A 15,651-nucleotide genomic window follows, 5' to 3' on the forward strand; every position below is an offset into this window, starting at 1 on the left:
AAGAGGTACACCATCATCTTGGTGTCCAATACAGGCCACATTACCAGTACACCCATTATCACCTTGTGAGTGGGTGTGTGAGCAAGTGAAGCATCAGATTTGGTATAAACAGGGGTACTGTGGTTCAGTAGTCACGGATCGTGTTTCTCTGCATTACACGGTTATAGTTACCAGTGTGCTGCGTTAAAAGCTGCTATTCCATTACTCACTGTCTTCAGGGTGTGTGTGGCTGTCCGTCTACTGGGACTTGAGATCATTCCTTTAGTGTCCACTGCTGTGTCTATGTGTGTCCGTGGCCCTCTCAGGACCTCTGTAAAAGGTCATTTGTGTAGTGTCTGCTGCTTTGTGTGCACGTAAATCAGATAAGAGTGGAACACAAACCCTATTAGAAGCTAAAAGCATAGACATAGAGACAAACAAAGACGGTAACGGGAATATGGATCCGCTGGGAGACAGGCTTAAAACTTGTCATTAGAGACACCCAACTCATTCGCGCACACAGAGAGAGGGAAAAAAGCCACCTTCCATGACACATTACAAAAAACTTTTAACACAAATCCCCAAGAAATCTTTTTTTTTTTTTTTTTTTTTTTTTTAAAGACAAAAACTTTTAGGAAATCAGTCAAACTGCCACCAAAAATTAGACCGCAAAACCATCTGAAATTCTCCACACATAATGACCAGCCATCACTAGCTACATATAATATATATATGGATACATGATATATTGGCTATATAATTTACTGTCAATTTTAAACCAAATTAGATATTTAATTTTATCCACTTTTTTTTCAAATTATTTTAATATATAGTGTTTAAATTCTCTCTTAAACTATTACAGATTTATAATATTCGCCAATTTATAGTTATTTATAATACTGATCATATTCATTCTCATTTATAGATAATAAGCCATAGGAGGAAATATTTTTTATATTTATATATTATATATATAAAAAGGAAATATAAAAATAATCAATTCAGACAAATGCTGAACAAATGAAATATATTAATTAAAAATATTAAAAATAAAATATATAATATTGGACAGCACTGATATGGTTTAATGGTCCATTTAACAAACAAACAAACAAACAAAACAAATACCCAGGCTGTTGCAGCACAAAAAAAACAGTTAAATTAACTGAATTTTATCAGAGATTTAGGCAATGCAAGCTACACACAATTACTCCAAAGGCTTCCTGTTAACAGCTGCTCTTTGGGTTGTCGTTTGAGAGCTTATCCCCTCTCTGAGGGCCTGGCAGAGTGGCTGACTCTTCTGGTGACTCCAGCGGGAAAACTAAACCAGATGGACACACAGAGACCCTGAGCTCTAGGGGGAAAGAGATCGGCTTTCCAACCGGAAATAGTGGCATTACTCACCTTAGGCTATGCTCCCGCTAATCATCCCCAGAGAGAAGGTGGAGAGAGAGAAGTGGGTGCCCTGTGAGAGCATAAGGGTTAAACTGATTTTGTATGTGTACGTACTGAACAGGGCTGCTGTTTGTACAAGAGAGCAGAGAGTAACAGGCCCTTAAATCAGTAAGATCTTCTAAAGCTCATGGGAATGGAGCAGCTATGAGTATGAGAATGTGTGAAATCTGCTGTAGGTTGAATGAAGAGAAGACTGGAACAGCTACAGATATAGCTCTCCACCAAGCTGCTTTATACACAAAATTATTTAATAAGAGCCATCACAATAAGCTAGTGAGGGGAAAAAAAAAAAAAATCTATATATGAGCAGTGCTGGAGAAACTGATTTTTGAACTTTGATGTTTGTCAAGCTTCAAGCTACTTAGCTATCAGTTTCAAAGACCCCATAAAATGCTCTTAAAAGCACAGCTTTCTTTTCTGTTGAAGTATTTCCTAAATATATAAATAATATACATGAAATATTGAATTGAGTTGGAATTATTGTATTATGTGAGAAGAAAGAGACCACAGAGTGATATTAAACTGATGTTTGCCTGGGGCAATGGTCAATTATACAGGTATCAAACAAAAATTCTAAAGAGTTCTGTATTATGATGATAAATAGCAGTATTTCATTGAATAATTATTTTTCAAAATACAGCACAGAGATTTCTGGCAACATTAAAGGGGACCTATTACACAAAATTCACTTTTAGCCAATAATGGTAAAAATCCCCTCACTTCTTTTTTTATAATCCCATAAATCATAAATAGTTTCTTCAAACACGCCGTTCCAGATTTCCCCCTACTCTTACATAAGAGTTGTTATGTTTGTTGGTATATCCAATAACCGAACATAAGAGTCTCCATAGACTCTCTGCATCTGAGTCAGAGGGCACCGTAGATGAATTTTAATTATGAAGGAAATGTGACGAGGAAAGTCAGTAAAGTGTTATATATTTGCGCAAATCATTTTATGCTGGACTGCTTCACAAACGAGGGTCAATTCAACGCTGGATTTGCACAAAAGATTAACATGACGCCACATGCTAGTCGACGAGTTGAATCAACTACATAAATTTATCCACTAACCATTCAGAAACATCCAGTTGCATTCTAAAAGTTGTAACTTATTCCTGAGTCTCTCCATCAATGGCTGACTCGGGAACAATGTAAGGCTGAACACCATTACTGACCATTGTCATTTTAGCTGTGTGAGATTCTGCAGCTTTGTTGTTGCTGAGTATCTGAAGTGCGAGCTGTTAAAGCTCTGCCCTCTTCTGGAAATGGGGCCGGGCAGCTCATTTGCACTTAAAGGGACACACAAAAACGGCATGTTTTTGCTCACACCCAAATAGGGGCAAATTTGACAAGCTATAATAAATTATCTCTGTGGGGTATCTTGAGCTGAAACTTCACAGACACATTCTGGGGACATCAGAGACTTATATTACATCTTGTGAAAAGGGGCATAATAGATCCCCTTTAAGGGACAACCTACATGAATCAAATTTTTGAACCAACCAACCAATCTGCTATTTGCTAAATCAGACAGAAGATGCTACTTGATAGAATAATATAGTTTATATTATGAATGCAACTGAACTAAAGAATATGCTACTAAAGAATGTAGTAGCGCTGCTGCTTTTAGTTACTTCCCAACATAGCATCTGACTACAATGGGGCTAACAGATAGAGTCTAGTTTTGATTTGATCTAAGAAACTCAAGAAGAAAGTGAGGAGTCCAGAAAAGCAGGAGCAAAGGATGGGGAAACTATTAGCATGTAATGATTCATTCCAGCGTGGAATGAGAGATGAGACAGACAACATAAATTTTACTTTCCAAGCTTTAATGTAGAAAATTTCTACACAGACTATATAGTTACTATACTAACAGACTATAACACACAGTACTACCAGCCTACACACAGGAAAAATGAAGGGTGATTTATGCGCAGAAGTATGAGATGAGCCTTTGTTAGTCCTAAGGATTTCGATCCTGCAGCTCAAATCACAATAAGAGACATCAATCCAGAAAGACTCAGTCAAATACATTAAGGCATTGCTGGTCCAGGCCCATTATGCTTTAACAGTAAAACAAACAAAAAAACTATAACAAAAAATAAATAAATAAATAAATAAATGACAATTAGTGAAATCTTCTGATTATAACGGATCTACAGTATATGAAAAAAGTGGCCAGTTTAAAGTTAAAATATTATTAATAATAATAATGATAAGAATACTCCATCAATGTCAGAAAAAACAGGAAAGAAACAAATCATGGATAAAAAGAGTCTCCAGTGCACACCCTCTCTTGGCACACACACACTCCGGATGAGGATAATGTACTGACAGTAAATGGCCTTAAGTGTAAGACCATGATTAATGCTCGCTGTCAATCTCATTTGCCTCCAGGTGGAAACCCTTATGAGAAACAAGCATTTCCTCTGTTGAGTAAAGGGATAAAGCACATGGGCACTCACACAAAACACAGTAAACACTGTAATCCAGGGGGTTTTAAAAAGTCTTGCTCTCCTATAATAGAATAAAGCTATAAGCCATGAGGAGTACCAATTTACAATTATTAAGGGAGACTATTAAAAAGGTGACAACAGCAATATGATAAAAAACACCAAGTAAAACTATTTCTATTGTTTATACTTATAGCCAGAGGGTTAAATGAACCCTTATCTCCAAGTATTAAACCTCAGGGCATAAATTGACCCAAACCATTTGTGCTGCAGACATTAAGGATACCACAAAGAATGCAGCTTGAGGTGTGCTATTAAGGCCTCGATATACTCATGGTGAAGTTACTACATGCAGTAGTAAATACGAGAGAGACACAAACACAGAATTACTCCAGCAACAAAATGATAGAGATGCCTCTGAGGATTACAAGACGTTTAGCAGGTGCCAAGTTGTGGCATTACCCTACTATTAAAGCATAAATTTGATGTAAACAATAGATCTTCATAATATTCACATGCAGTTCATAGGGGGCATAATGTATTATCCCTAAAGTTACAGCATGAAATAATATTTTAACCTATAACATTTTTCTTAAAATTGCGACTTTATATCTCCCAATTCAGAGTTCGGCCTTTAACTCACAATTCTGATTAAGAAAGGCAGAATATTGAGTTTATATTTAATTCTAAATTTTCTTCTTTTTTGGAATTGCGGGAAAAAAACAAACAAAAAAAAAACCTCAAAATAGAGATATTTTTATTCTTTCATTCCATAGCTTCCATAGGGGCTTTTCACATCACATCTAAAACGTGTCGTTTTGCCTTCCTTTCCAAAGCACTTGGGAGCGTCTGCTGTTGCTAAGCAACCATGAGCTGTGCTCTCCATGACAAGGAAGTTTCAGCAAAGGAAAAATGAAGAAGAAAAAAAAAAAAAAAAAAAAAAAAAAAAAAAAAAAAAAAAAAGCCCTGTACAGCTATGATCAGTTGTTCCTCTATCTTGATTTCTGACAAAATGTAAATTGCTGCAGTCTATTTAAAATATTTAATTAATGCGAATTATTATTATTTTTTTTTAAAAAATGGTTTGAATGAATGATTCAATGACTCACTCATAAAGACTTCACTTGTTTCATTACTGGATGAATCAGCGTTTCTGAACAAATCTGAACAATGAATGAATTATTCAATGACAAATACAACAGTCACTTGTTGCCACTATGGCGTAATGGTGTAATTGATAATCATTACTTGATGTGCCAAGTTACTTTTTCAAAAGGTAATTTGCTCTATTTTGATAGCTTCCATAGACATCAGTGTTTATATCCGAACTATAAACTTTTATCCCAGTACTTCTGTGATAATTTGAATATTTGTAAAATGGAAATAACGATACTGTGTGGTTGAAATGACTGTGAAGCTGTTTTATACCTAGATAACATAACTGCTTCTCTGGCTCAGCGGCAGCGCAAACACATATTTTAATGTTCTGGTGTGATTTTGTCAAAGGTTTAATAGACATAGCCGAATCGTTGTCATTTAGGATTGAGATTGTGTGAGGGACAAATGGGGGACAATAACACAGCTCAAAAAATATACGAAAGAGGGACCCAGGCTATATCTGGGGCCAACAATATTAGAGACTTGGAGTGGGCTCTTTTGATATTGGCCAGTGAGAAACTACCCATAACAGCATAGCAACCACATAGAAACCCGAGATACACCTCACATTAGCAACCCCTTTATGCGAGCATGTTGGAGTGCCAAAGCTGACCGCATGCAGCGTGGGCTGAGGCCAGGACACACCTTTTTCTGCCTCTCATCATCCACCCCATACTCCCTCTCTCTTTCTTCTTTTCTCTTCCAGAAGACATCTAGAGCACTAAATCTATTTGCAAGCACATTCTTGTGTTTTTGAGTCTTCGCTCAATAACGAAATAAAAGAAAACAAACTGCCAGACTGTTTCAGATAAGAAAAAGAAAAAGTAGAAGAGTGCAGGAAGGAAGAAAGGAGATTATTTTCTTAACTCACCTTAGTAAAGAATACTGAGAGATGAGTCTCGCTGCCAAGGATCCAAATAGGGAATTTTGGAGATTTGAGAAAAGAGCCAACCTTTAAAAGCAGAAAAAAAAGAAACAGTGGTTGAGCGCCAATCTCCATACCGATGCCATGACGGCCTGGCCAGCCAAATTCCAGAACCATCACAAACAGGTTGATTCACTGTGATAAGATGATTGGTAACACAAAGAATAGCCAACTATTCAATCATTAGGCTTATTTTGGAACTTTGTTATGGAATGGATAAAAATGTTTTGAAACCATTTTACACTATGACAGAATGTTCACTATAACTGATTATCAATGTTGAGTGAATTATGTGAACACTGAAACATGTAGTAAATGATCTACATCAGGGGTAGGGAACATCCAGTCTTCTATATATGGCCTCCAAGACCATTTGAAAAGGTTCGCAAGGCCATTTGACAACGCAATATAAAAAAAAAAAAAAAAAAAACCCTGTCTATATATTTAAAAAGAATAGAAACTGTTTCATAAATTAGAAAAAAATATTAAGAACATAAAATAACATAACATATATACTTTAAATAAAAATTAATAAATGAATATAATATTGTTCCCTTTCAAAAAATTTATTGAATGTTTTTTTCTCTGATGTTTTTCACAAGCATGTACAGAATAAATTAGTTTTTTATTCCACAATGTAAAGGTGAATGCAGTTTCAGTCACTGTATTAAATTTATGCCTTATCTATGTTCTGATGCTTGCAAGGCTGCATTTATTTGACCAAAAATACAGTAAAATCTGTATTACTACCATACAACTAAAAATAACCTATTTAAAAAAATAATTTAAAATGTAATTTATTTCTGTGATGGCATAGCTGAATTTTCAGCAGCCATTACGACCAGTCTCCAGTGTCACATGATCCTTCAGAAATTATTCTAATATGCTGATTCAGGGCTCAAGAAACTAAAACTTTTGAACGGTAGTGCACATGAATGGCTCTTGATTTGAAAAAGGTTCCCTACATACAAAAACCACATCCACCAATGAAAACCAAATCAGCAGTTTAAAAAAAAAACTGCAGAAAATTCAAGAACACAGAGTTCAAAGTGTACCTCTGACTACTCTGCCTACAGCTCCATCTCCAGCAGTGCATTCAAACACCAAAAGCCCTCACAGTCATCTCACATCACTCAACAGGTGAATATCAGCAGCAGATTTGGGTGGAGAGGCGATCCAGGGGTGTGCGGATTAAAAAGATCATGAATATTGTGATAGGGGCTCAGATGGTTCTAAATATGAGGCGATACATTCCTGCGTTCATCTATTCCAAACACAACTCACTGCACATATCCTGAAGCTCTGCTTAGCACAGTGCCATTCAAAATAAAGCAGCTTCTTAATTACTTTATCCACAGGTTAAAACAATAGGGCCATTCCTACAGGATGTGTGTGTGCCAGGTGTTGTTGGCTGAAATCTCAGATGTTTGGGCTTTAGAGGGCACCACATTAGCATGAGAATAGATGGCCTGGGTATACTTCATTTTCCACGTTCTGCTCCATCTCGTGCAGTCATGTCCGCACAGCTTTCAAAGTATATTCAATCGCAAATGGACGCATTCGAAACGTGCAATACAATTGCTTTTTTATACTCTGCCAGACGTCAAAAGGCAGCGCAGAGACATGTCATTTACAAGACATTCCCTCAAAAAGATAGAAGAAAAGTAGCAGATCCACCACTGCATGCAAAGTTTAGAACAAGAACCAAAACAAAAACCATGGAGAATTACATGATGCTTTGTTTACTGTTCTTAGAACAGCGGGCTGTTTTGAATCAAACATTATGCACTCTTCTTTGACTACGGCACAATACATCACAACTGTGTGTAGTGGACTCTTCTGTCTCAACATTCACTCTGCGCATGTGATGTATGTGTGTATGTCCGCGGACCCTCCCGATGATGACAATTACATCACGTGGACAGTGCGTGAACTGTCACGGAACTCAGACAGCTGAAGTATACTTTGGGCTTTAGGGAGAAGGGAACTATTTAACTTCTGAAAAAAGAACTGGTAATACTTTACTGAATATTATCTGGATAATTAAAGGTCTCAGCAAATATCCAAGGGGGCTGCAAGATGACTTAAAATTATTGAATTAAATTATTAAAATATTAAATAATTTTTATATTATAAAAAAAAAAAAAAAAAAAAAAAACACCTTTTCACCTCAATAACTATTGTTTTTATTGAAGAACACACAGAATCAAATACTTGAATATTCTGGACTAACAAAATGAATTATGGTTCATTAATTGAATATCTCAATACTCATCATTTCTGTTAATAAAAAAGTTTTACAAGTTTGAGATCTGCTGTGCTAGATGGCATTAGTTTCATAGTGATGCGTGAAAGAAAAAAAGAAAAAAGTTAATATCTTAGTAAAAACAATCCAAAAACTAGTAAAGACAGCAGAATTTCCCTTCTCCAATGCTGAGCTTCCATAATTGTTTTGTGTGTGAGAACAAACCCAGAGAAAGAGTTTCTTCCTCACTATAAAAATTCTTCAAGAACCAAAACTGTGTAAAATATAGAGTGATGAATGTCACAGGCAGTATTTTAGTAGGCTATTATGTTGCAGTTACGTTTCACAAATTCCCTGTGAAATGTACAGCTGGAAAATAGCAAACCCACAAACAAACTGTGAGTTTTGGCATTTGGACACTCTGCATCTTTCACACAACACATGCCAAAATTGGTCTCCAGATTTATCAACACTGCAGATAGTGGGAACACCATCTATAGCACATGAATTATACTGTAAGGTTCTATGAGGGTGCGTATGAGTAGATACCCACCTTGCAATAGCGCAGTGACTCCATTAGTGTGAGGAAGCCAACAGAGGCCTGCTGATGGATGCCATGAAGCTCTAGAGAACACAAAAATAAAAGAATAAATAAATTCCCTGTATGAAAAAACAAAACAGTCTAACATAAAACACTCCTTGAAATCTAATGACCTTAGCAACTCTGTAATTCTTATACTCTCAGCAGGCATATGTTAAGTGTGCTAAAGCTTGAGCAAGATAATGCTGCCACCAAGTGGTCTGCAACAGCAGAACAACTGATTCCCTACTGTGAATCTAATGATTTAAAACAGTACATCAATAGATTATTATTCAGCAAAAATATGAAGCTTACTCATTCCAGAACATTCTCTATCACCGTCCCACACGTTAGACACGGCATGACCTGTCACCAGCAGGTTGATTAGACTTTGGCTAAAAGTATAAAAAGAAAGAAATTGATAATGTGCAAGATCAACATGACATAGTCAGCAATGACTAAAAATATACATTAAAGTATACCTAAATACATAAGATTCAGAATTTCAGAGTTAAAATGTGCTGAAATAGAGTGCTAAAAACCAGCATTATACTAGCAACACAAGATCAATCTACAATGTTACAATCCAATAAAAACAGCTGTCTATTAGTCTAAGAAATGATAATGTAAAGAACTTGATCTCTCAGCATGCATTTTACCTGCCGTGGCCGTACACAGGGTCGATCAGAGGTTCAGAGGTGTCTTCGATCTCATTCTTTATGTTCTCAATCCCCTTAAAAAATTTTAGAAGTTACAGCACAAGTACAATCACACAGACACATAATGGATGAGCATAGCTAGCTAGCAAATACCATACAACTAGGGCAAAATTTGTCATGTACTCTACAAAAGTTTGGAGTCAGTAAGATTTCTTTTATTCAGCAAGGGTGCATTAAATTGATCTAAAGAGACAGTAAAGGCATTTGTAAAGTTACAAAACATTATTGAAAATAAATGCTGTGCATTTGAACTTTCTATTAATCAAAGTATCCTGAAATGCATGACGGGTTCCACAAGAATATAAAACAGCACAACAGTTTTCAACATTGATATTAATAAACAATATTTTTTGGGCAACAAATCAGCATATTAGAATGAAGAAGGATCATGTGAAACTGAAGACTGGAGTAATCAGGCTGAAAATTCAGCTTTGCCATCAAAAGAATAAATTACATTTTAAAATACATTACAATAGAAATTATTTTAAATTGTAAAAATATTTCACAATATTGCATTTTTTTTCCTGCATTTTCGATCAAATAAATGCAGCCTTGGTGAGCATAAGAGACTTCTTTCAAAAACATTAAAAAAAAAAAAAAAAAAAAAAATACAGGCCCCAATGGTATTGTAGATAAGAAAGTCTCATTATTTTTGTTTCAAAGGAACAAACAAATTGGCATGAAGACCTTTTAGGAGCTGGAAATGTAAAGTTATACCTTTGTAAGTATGACAGAGTACAGGAAGAGCAGAACTCCAAATTTGTTCTTCCAGGTGTCGTACAGCGACAACACGGCCTCTCTCAACTCTGCAACAGTCCTGAGAGTCCTCTTCCTGAGGACGGAGTAACCACAATGTGACTGTTAATTGGGGAAGATCCTTACTGTAGGTACAATGTCATGAGTTACTGACCAATTTAGCCTGAAGTTCTTTTTTTTAAGCTGACCCCGATTTCATTTTAAATGTAATTACATCTGCACCACTGAAGTAATCTGCCATAGATTTGTGTATTTGTAGCACAAGGAGAAGGGGTAAGCCAGAGAAGACATTAGCAAAGAGAAACAAGTGATGCTGTGTGAAAAGACAGTTTGTGCACTTACTGTATGACGCTGTGAAACCTCTCAAAGCCAAGCTCCTCAGCAGCCAAAGCAGCTAAACACACACCATGCGAAAACACAAACGCATTTAACAAGACAGAACAGTCCAGAGAAATTATATGTAAGATCATACAAAATTAATGAGAATAGACATCTCAGCAAGTTCAGACTAGCATGCTGTTTGAAATCATCTAATTGACGCATTCACTGTTAAAGGTGAGTTCAAATATACCAAACATTACGGATCAGTGTTAGGTATTATTCAAACACTGGCATTGTTCAGTATCTGTACAACATCCAGAAAGACTGTTACAAATTATCTTACTTGGTGTGTCAGTAGTTTGGCTGGACTCGGGCTCTGGGTGGCTGTCTGTGATGTCACTGCTGTCTGTGGTTTTAGCACGAGGCCAGGTAGCCAGGTGAAATGCATGTGTCTTATTTAGGCAGGCTGACTCCAGGATCTCACTGAGGGTGGAGCACAAGACCGTCCGCTGCTCTTCCTCTGTATGGGTAAACAGCACATACATCAAGCCATGCATCTGATTTCTAAGCTGCATTAAAGATGTTGCACTGACTAACACCGTGTCTACACCAGGCACGAGCGGCACGACACGATGAGACAAAAGCAGATAAAACCCATTATAATCAGTGATGCTGTCTACACTGGATGCAGCACGACGTGACACGACAAAAATCAGACAGTAAACTGATGCCTGTTCCATTTCTGACGCACTTGGCCCTGTTCCAAATGGCATCCTAAACACTTGCTGTCTTCCTTTGAGTCCACACTTTCATGACATAACACTGCTTTGACTGTCAGGAAGAAGTCTACTGCTGAACTCACTTCAGTGCGGGCTCAGCAAAAGTGTGCACATTGACCTCAAAGGAGGCACTTGTGAGAACTCTTTTGAAATCTAAAATAACAAATATTACACCCTGTGGTCACATGGACTTTATGATGACATGCACGCGGTGGGCATTGTAAGTCCACAAGACCGTAAGTGCATTTGAAGTGTGCCATTTGGGACAGGACCTTCAAGTGTTCATGCTACTTCTGACATGAAGAACAAATGGATTTGCAACGGTTGCTTTGTAGCGTCCAATGAAGACAGCCTCAAGCTGTTGCAACGCAACCATGGTGTAGACATGGTGTAAGAGTAAAGGCCAAAGTATAATTTGGCTGTCCTTGTTCCACGCACTGTCCGGAGGGAGGGTCCGCAGATGATGCACATAAAACAGCGCACACGTACGGTGAATGTTTGAGACAGATAAGACCACTAGGTGGCAATATGCACATACCGCACGTCAAACTCATCCAATCCGCGCTTGTCCGTGATTAAATGCACTTTAAAAGCCATGCGGACAAGACTGTGCACGAGATGGAGCGGAACGTAGAAAATGAAGTATACCCAGGCCTTAAGCGAGTCAATAAGTTTTGCCGCTAGCAGACATGTTGGGTCTGTCGAGTATTTGTGCTAGAAAATCCTTCTCCAAGGCTCAACGCTAAGGATTTTTTCTACTGTCGAGTCCCGCTTCTGTCTATAAACTGTGTCAGCCAAATATATGGGACAAACATGAAAAGGAAAGTGTAATTTGCTAGGACATGACTGTTCTTTTCTTCATTTATGACGATGCAAGCAGCATTCCAAGCAGGATACCAAATGTACACAACATACTATGAGAGCACAGAATGTCAAATATGATCAAAACAAAGGAATGAGATGACAACAGGAGGAGGGAAAAAAAAAAAAATCATTTTAGCTATAAAACAAAAGGACACAAAGTCTCACAACTTTCTTCCTTTGAAAGTGATCTATAAATATTTATATAAAGACATTGTTGTGAATCACCACTTTCTCCACTTTTAGGCACACAGTAAGACTGCAATATATTTATGTGCCTGGAATAAGATTCAGGATGATGTCTTTCACTTTTATGCCATCATATTTCTAAAATGCACTCATAACAATGCATCAATTTATGTACTGGCACCATCTAAATATAAAATTATAGTGTCTTTTGTGTAGTCTGCATAATAACTTATATTAAGAAACCAAAAAAATAAGTAACTTGGCATATTGCAACAAAACTCACATTATGTTTATTGTTCATGCTTATTAGGCCACTTATTTTTACAAGCTCTTTTTCAATCAAAGAAAAGAATACACTACAAAGACTTTTGTTCAGAACCAGGATTTAGAGTAGGTTGAGATTATCAGCGTATCCTTAAAATGGTTTGAGATGCTGGGTCTGGGTGTTATTGAGTACCCAAAAGTGGAAACAAGGTGGATTTTTCTTATAATTCTCTTAAACAATGCACTGCAAACCTGAGATATCTTTCCAGTTTGAGCCTTCAATGTTAAACAGAATGTTCTTCAACAGGAAAGCCTAAGGAATAAAACAAACAAAACACACAAATCATTTGGGCTCCACTTAACCAGCCATAAGAAACAAAATGACAAAATAGCATGTCAACACGTTAATATCAGTATAAGCTACTGAACCACAGTGTTACAAACAGAGTTCGAGAATAGAGAAGTACATCATACGCAAACTGTATAAACATGTTGACTTTGTAATGGTTACAGAGAAATACCGGGCATCATACACTAAACAATTGAGGATCATACACTACCAGATTTGTAGTAGTTTCGACCACAACAAAATCACACAGAAGCAAGCATCTAGTTAGTAGGAGACGCATAAAAATATATAATTATAAAATGATATGCATTCTAAAATTGTCTTAAAATATCACACATGTTTGATATGTTCTGACTAGATGGAATCAAATATCTGTAGTGTATTCCAGCCTTAACATATAAATAATATATACAAATAAAATATAAATTGACATAAATAAAAGACAGGTGACAAATTAAAGGAAAAACCTAAATGAAGTGTCTTAAGGTAAACATGTGCTGGCAGAACAACTTCAATTCACCCTGGCATACTTTCTGCTCTGGAATTCTACTGGCAGAAAGCAACCCCATTCTTCCAAATGATATTCCTTCATTTGGTGTTTTGATGATAGCAGTGAAGAGTGCTGTATGATGTCAACAACAAGTACATGGTTCAGCAAGGTTGCAGTTCCCCCTGATTTTTTAAAAATATGTCAACAACCTGTATTCTAAATCACTACAATGCAGCTTTTGTGTGTGGTCTATACAAAGCCATGGGTGTAGACATACCGTAATTCATTACTGAACATCATCATAAGATATTAATAGAAATAATAAGGCTTGAGGGAAAGGTGAATACCTGTACAGGTGCAATGACAGCACACGGTCCGCCTTCAAACTGCTCCAGTGCAGAGTGCTCAGCCTCACTGAACACAAAGCCTGTAGAAAGAAATGCAGTGAACAAAAACTTAGTCATTGCCACAAGTCTCAGTTAAGCAATTCATCACAGTTCAACTGGGCAAGCAGTCAGGATGAAGTAATGTGGACTTGGCATAGGTCTTCTTTGCTGACCACTGCTGATTTTTTTTTACAACACAAGTAATGGATGATGTACAGAATATCCTTCAAAATGAGCTTTAAACTACAAAATTTGAGTCAGCATTAAGGCTGGAATACACAGCATGACTTGCTCAATTTTTTAAGCTTGCCTTTCAGGGAAACTATCGATCCAGAAAAACTAGAAAAGCCTGGATAAGCGTGATCCTCAGTCGTTTACTGTATGATGTTCAGTTTTACTCTTTAACCTTTTACAAAGTCGACGTGTGTATGACGCCTTGTGTTTTAAAATATGTTCCGATTTTTAAAGTCGTGTAGTGTATTCCAGCCTTTATTACAACATCAATAGCTCTCAATCGCTTACCCTGAGACCACCTGCGGAAGAGGGATGCAGGCACTCCTCCGCCACTGGGTCTGCCCCACACCAGATCCACCACTTCTTTACTCGTATCTGACATTTCTGCTCTGGATCTTCGTTGATATTAACTCAAACCAAGCATCAAGACCGATGGAGATCCTTGTGACAGCTAACCACTGTAGTGCACGCGACGTGGCTAGCGCACTCGTCCTGGCCTGCTTTTGTATTCCGCTGAATCTTAAAAGATTTTGCTTTGGTGATCAGGTGGCATTGGCCACAGATGCGCTACTAGTGCGTAAACTGTCCCGCGAGCGATGAATGATTGAACGCTCGCGCCAAAAACCTGAAAGAACGTTAGCTTCTCTAGCCTCTAACGACAGCACACAACAACCGCCCTGTTAACCTCATAAGGGTTTAATTTGTGCCTGGAATTAATGTTATCTTACGTCTTATCCAGTATTCGCTTCCTTAATTCAAGGTTTCTGTTCTGTCTATTTAACTGGACAGGCCTGGTATGTCCTCATTGAAGTAACTCACTCACCATACGGTCTGTGGCTTGCTACATTACCTAAACGTCAAAAAACAAACGTTTAGTTCGTTCCTCCGACAGCCTATTTTAAGAGTAACCAACGACTGTCAACTGAATTCGACAACACCCAGAGGAAATACTGAAGATTTCAATGTAAATTGCTCGCTGTGGTAACTGCAGAGTGCTCTATGAACCATTCAGTTTATTTACTACGTGCCTCCACCTCAAGTTCGACTTTGTGAGAGATTGGTTCAAATCGAGAAGATTCTGGTGACATCGAGCGAGGGAAAGATTTTATTGGCTGTTTCGTCCATCAATCACACGGCAACGCTGTGACATTGCCCGCCTACAATACGGAGGCTGAGCTTGAATATACAGTAATCTTGGCTAAGCAATGTTATATAAGAAAGAGATTAGACAGCCATAAATTCTTAAAATACCTGTGAAGTAGGCGCACCCACAGAGGCTATAGTAATTTCTTGCCGACAGTGTTACTTTCTAAGCCTACAAAGTGTGCAGTGAATAATAGATGGTCAGAAAACAATGTTTTCCCCTAGATATTACCGCCAATACATGGTAAATATACATAAACACTGCATATTTACATATAACCCCCTGGCACCATGTTGCTTTAGGATAAAAACCTTATTTTCTTCAGTTTGTGAGCACATTTTGTGTATAAATTAGCAATGAAATA

General features: G+C 37.3%; 1 protein-coding gene across 1 annotated transcript in view; it reads right to left on the bottom strand.

Moving 5' to 3' along the window:
* Nucleotides 1-15,195, bottom strand: part of mindy3 (MINDY lysine 48 deubiquitinase 3) — a 37,559-nt gene extending 22,364 nt beyond the window's left edge. The window contains exons 1-10 of the mRNA XM_051866128.1: nucleotides 14,432-15,195; nucleotides 13,871-13,950; nucleotides 12,937-12,997; nucleotides 10,935-11,111; nucleotides 10,613-10,664; nucleotides 10,232-10,346; nucleotides 9,455-9,528; nucleotides 9,111-9,190; nucleotides 8,769-8,839; nucleotides 5,917-5,997 (exon numbers count right to left, since the gene is read on the bottom strand). Of these exons, the coding sequence (XP_051722088.1) occupies nucleotides 5,917-5,997; nucleotides 8,769-8,839; nucleotides 9,111-9,190; nucleotides 9,455-9,528; nucleotides 10,232-10,346; nucleotides 10,613-10,664; nucleotides 10,935-11,111; nucleotides 12,937-12,997; nucleotides 13,871-13,950; nucleotides 14,432-14,525 (885 nt within the window). The 5' untranslated portion in view covers nucleotides 14,526-15,195. The remainder of the gene's footprint in view (nucleotides 1-5,916; nucleotides 5,998-8,768; nucleotides 8,840-9,110; nucleotides 9,191-9,454; nucleotides 9,529-10,231; nucleotides 10,347-10,612; nucleotides 10,665-10,934; nucleotides 11,112-12,936; nucleotides 12,998-13,870; nucleotides 13,951-14,431) is intronic.
* Nucleotides 15,196-15,651: the final 456 nt, after the last annotated feature.

The sequence above is a fragment of the Ctenopharyngodon idella genome, chromosome 16 (genome assembly GCF_019924925.1).
Source record: "Ctenopharyngodon idella isolate HZGC_01 chromosome 16, HZGC01, whole genome shotgun sequence".
NCBI classification, from domain to species: domain Eukaryota; kingdom Metazoa; phylum Chordata; class Actinopteri; order Cypriniformes; family Xenocyprididae; genus Ctenopharyngodon; species Ctenopharyngodon idella.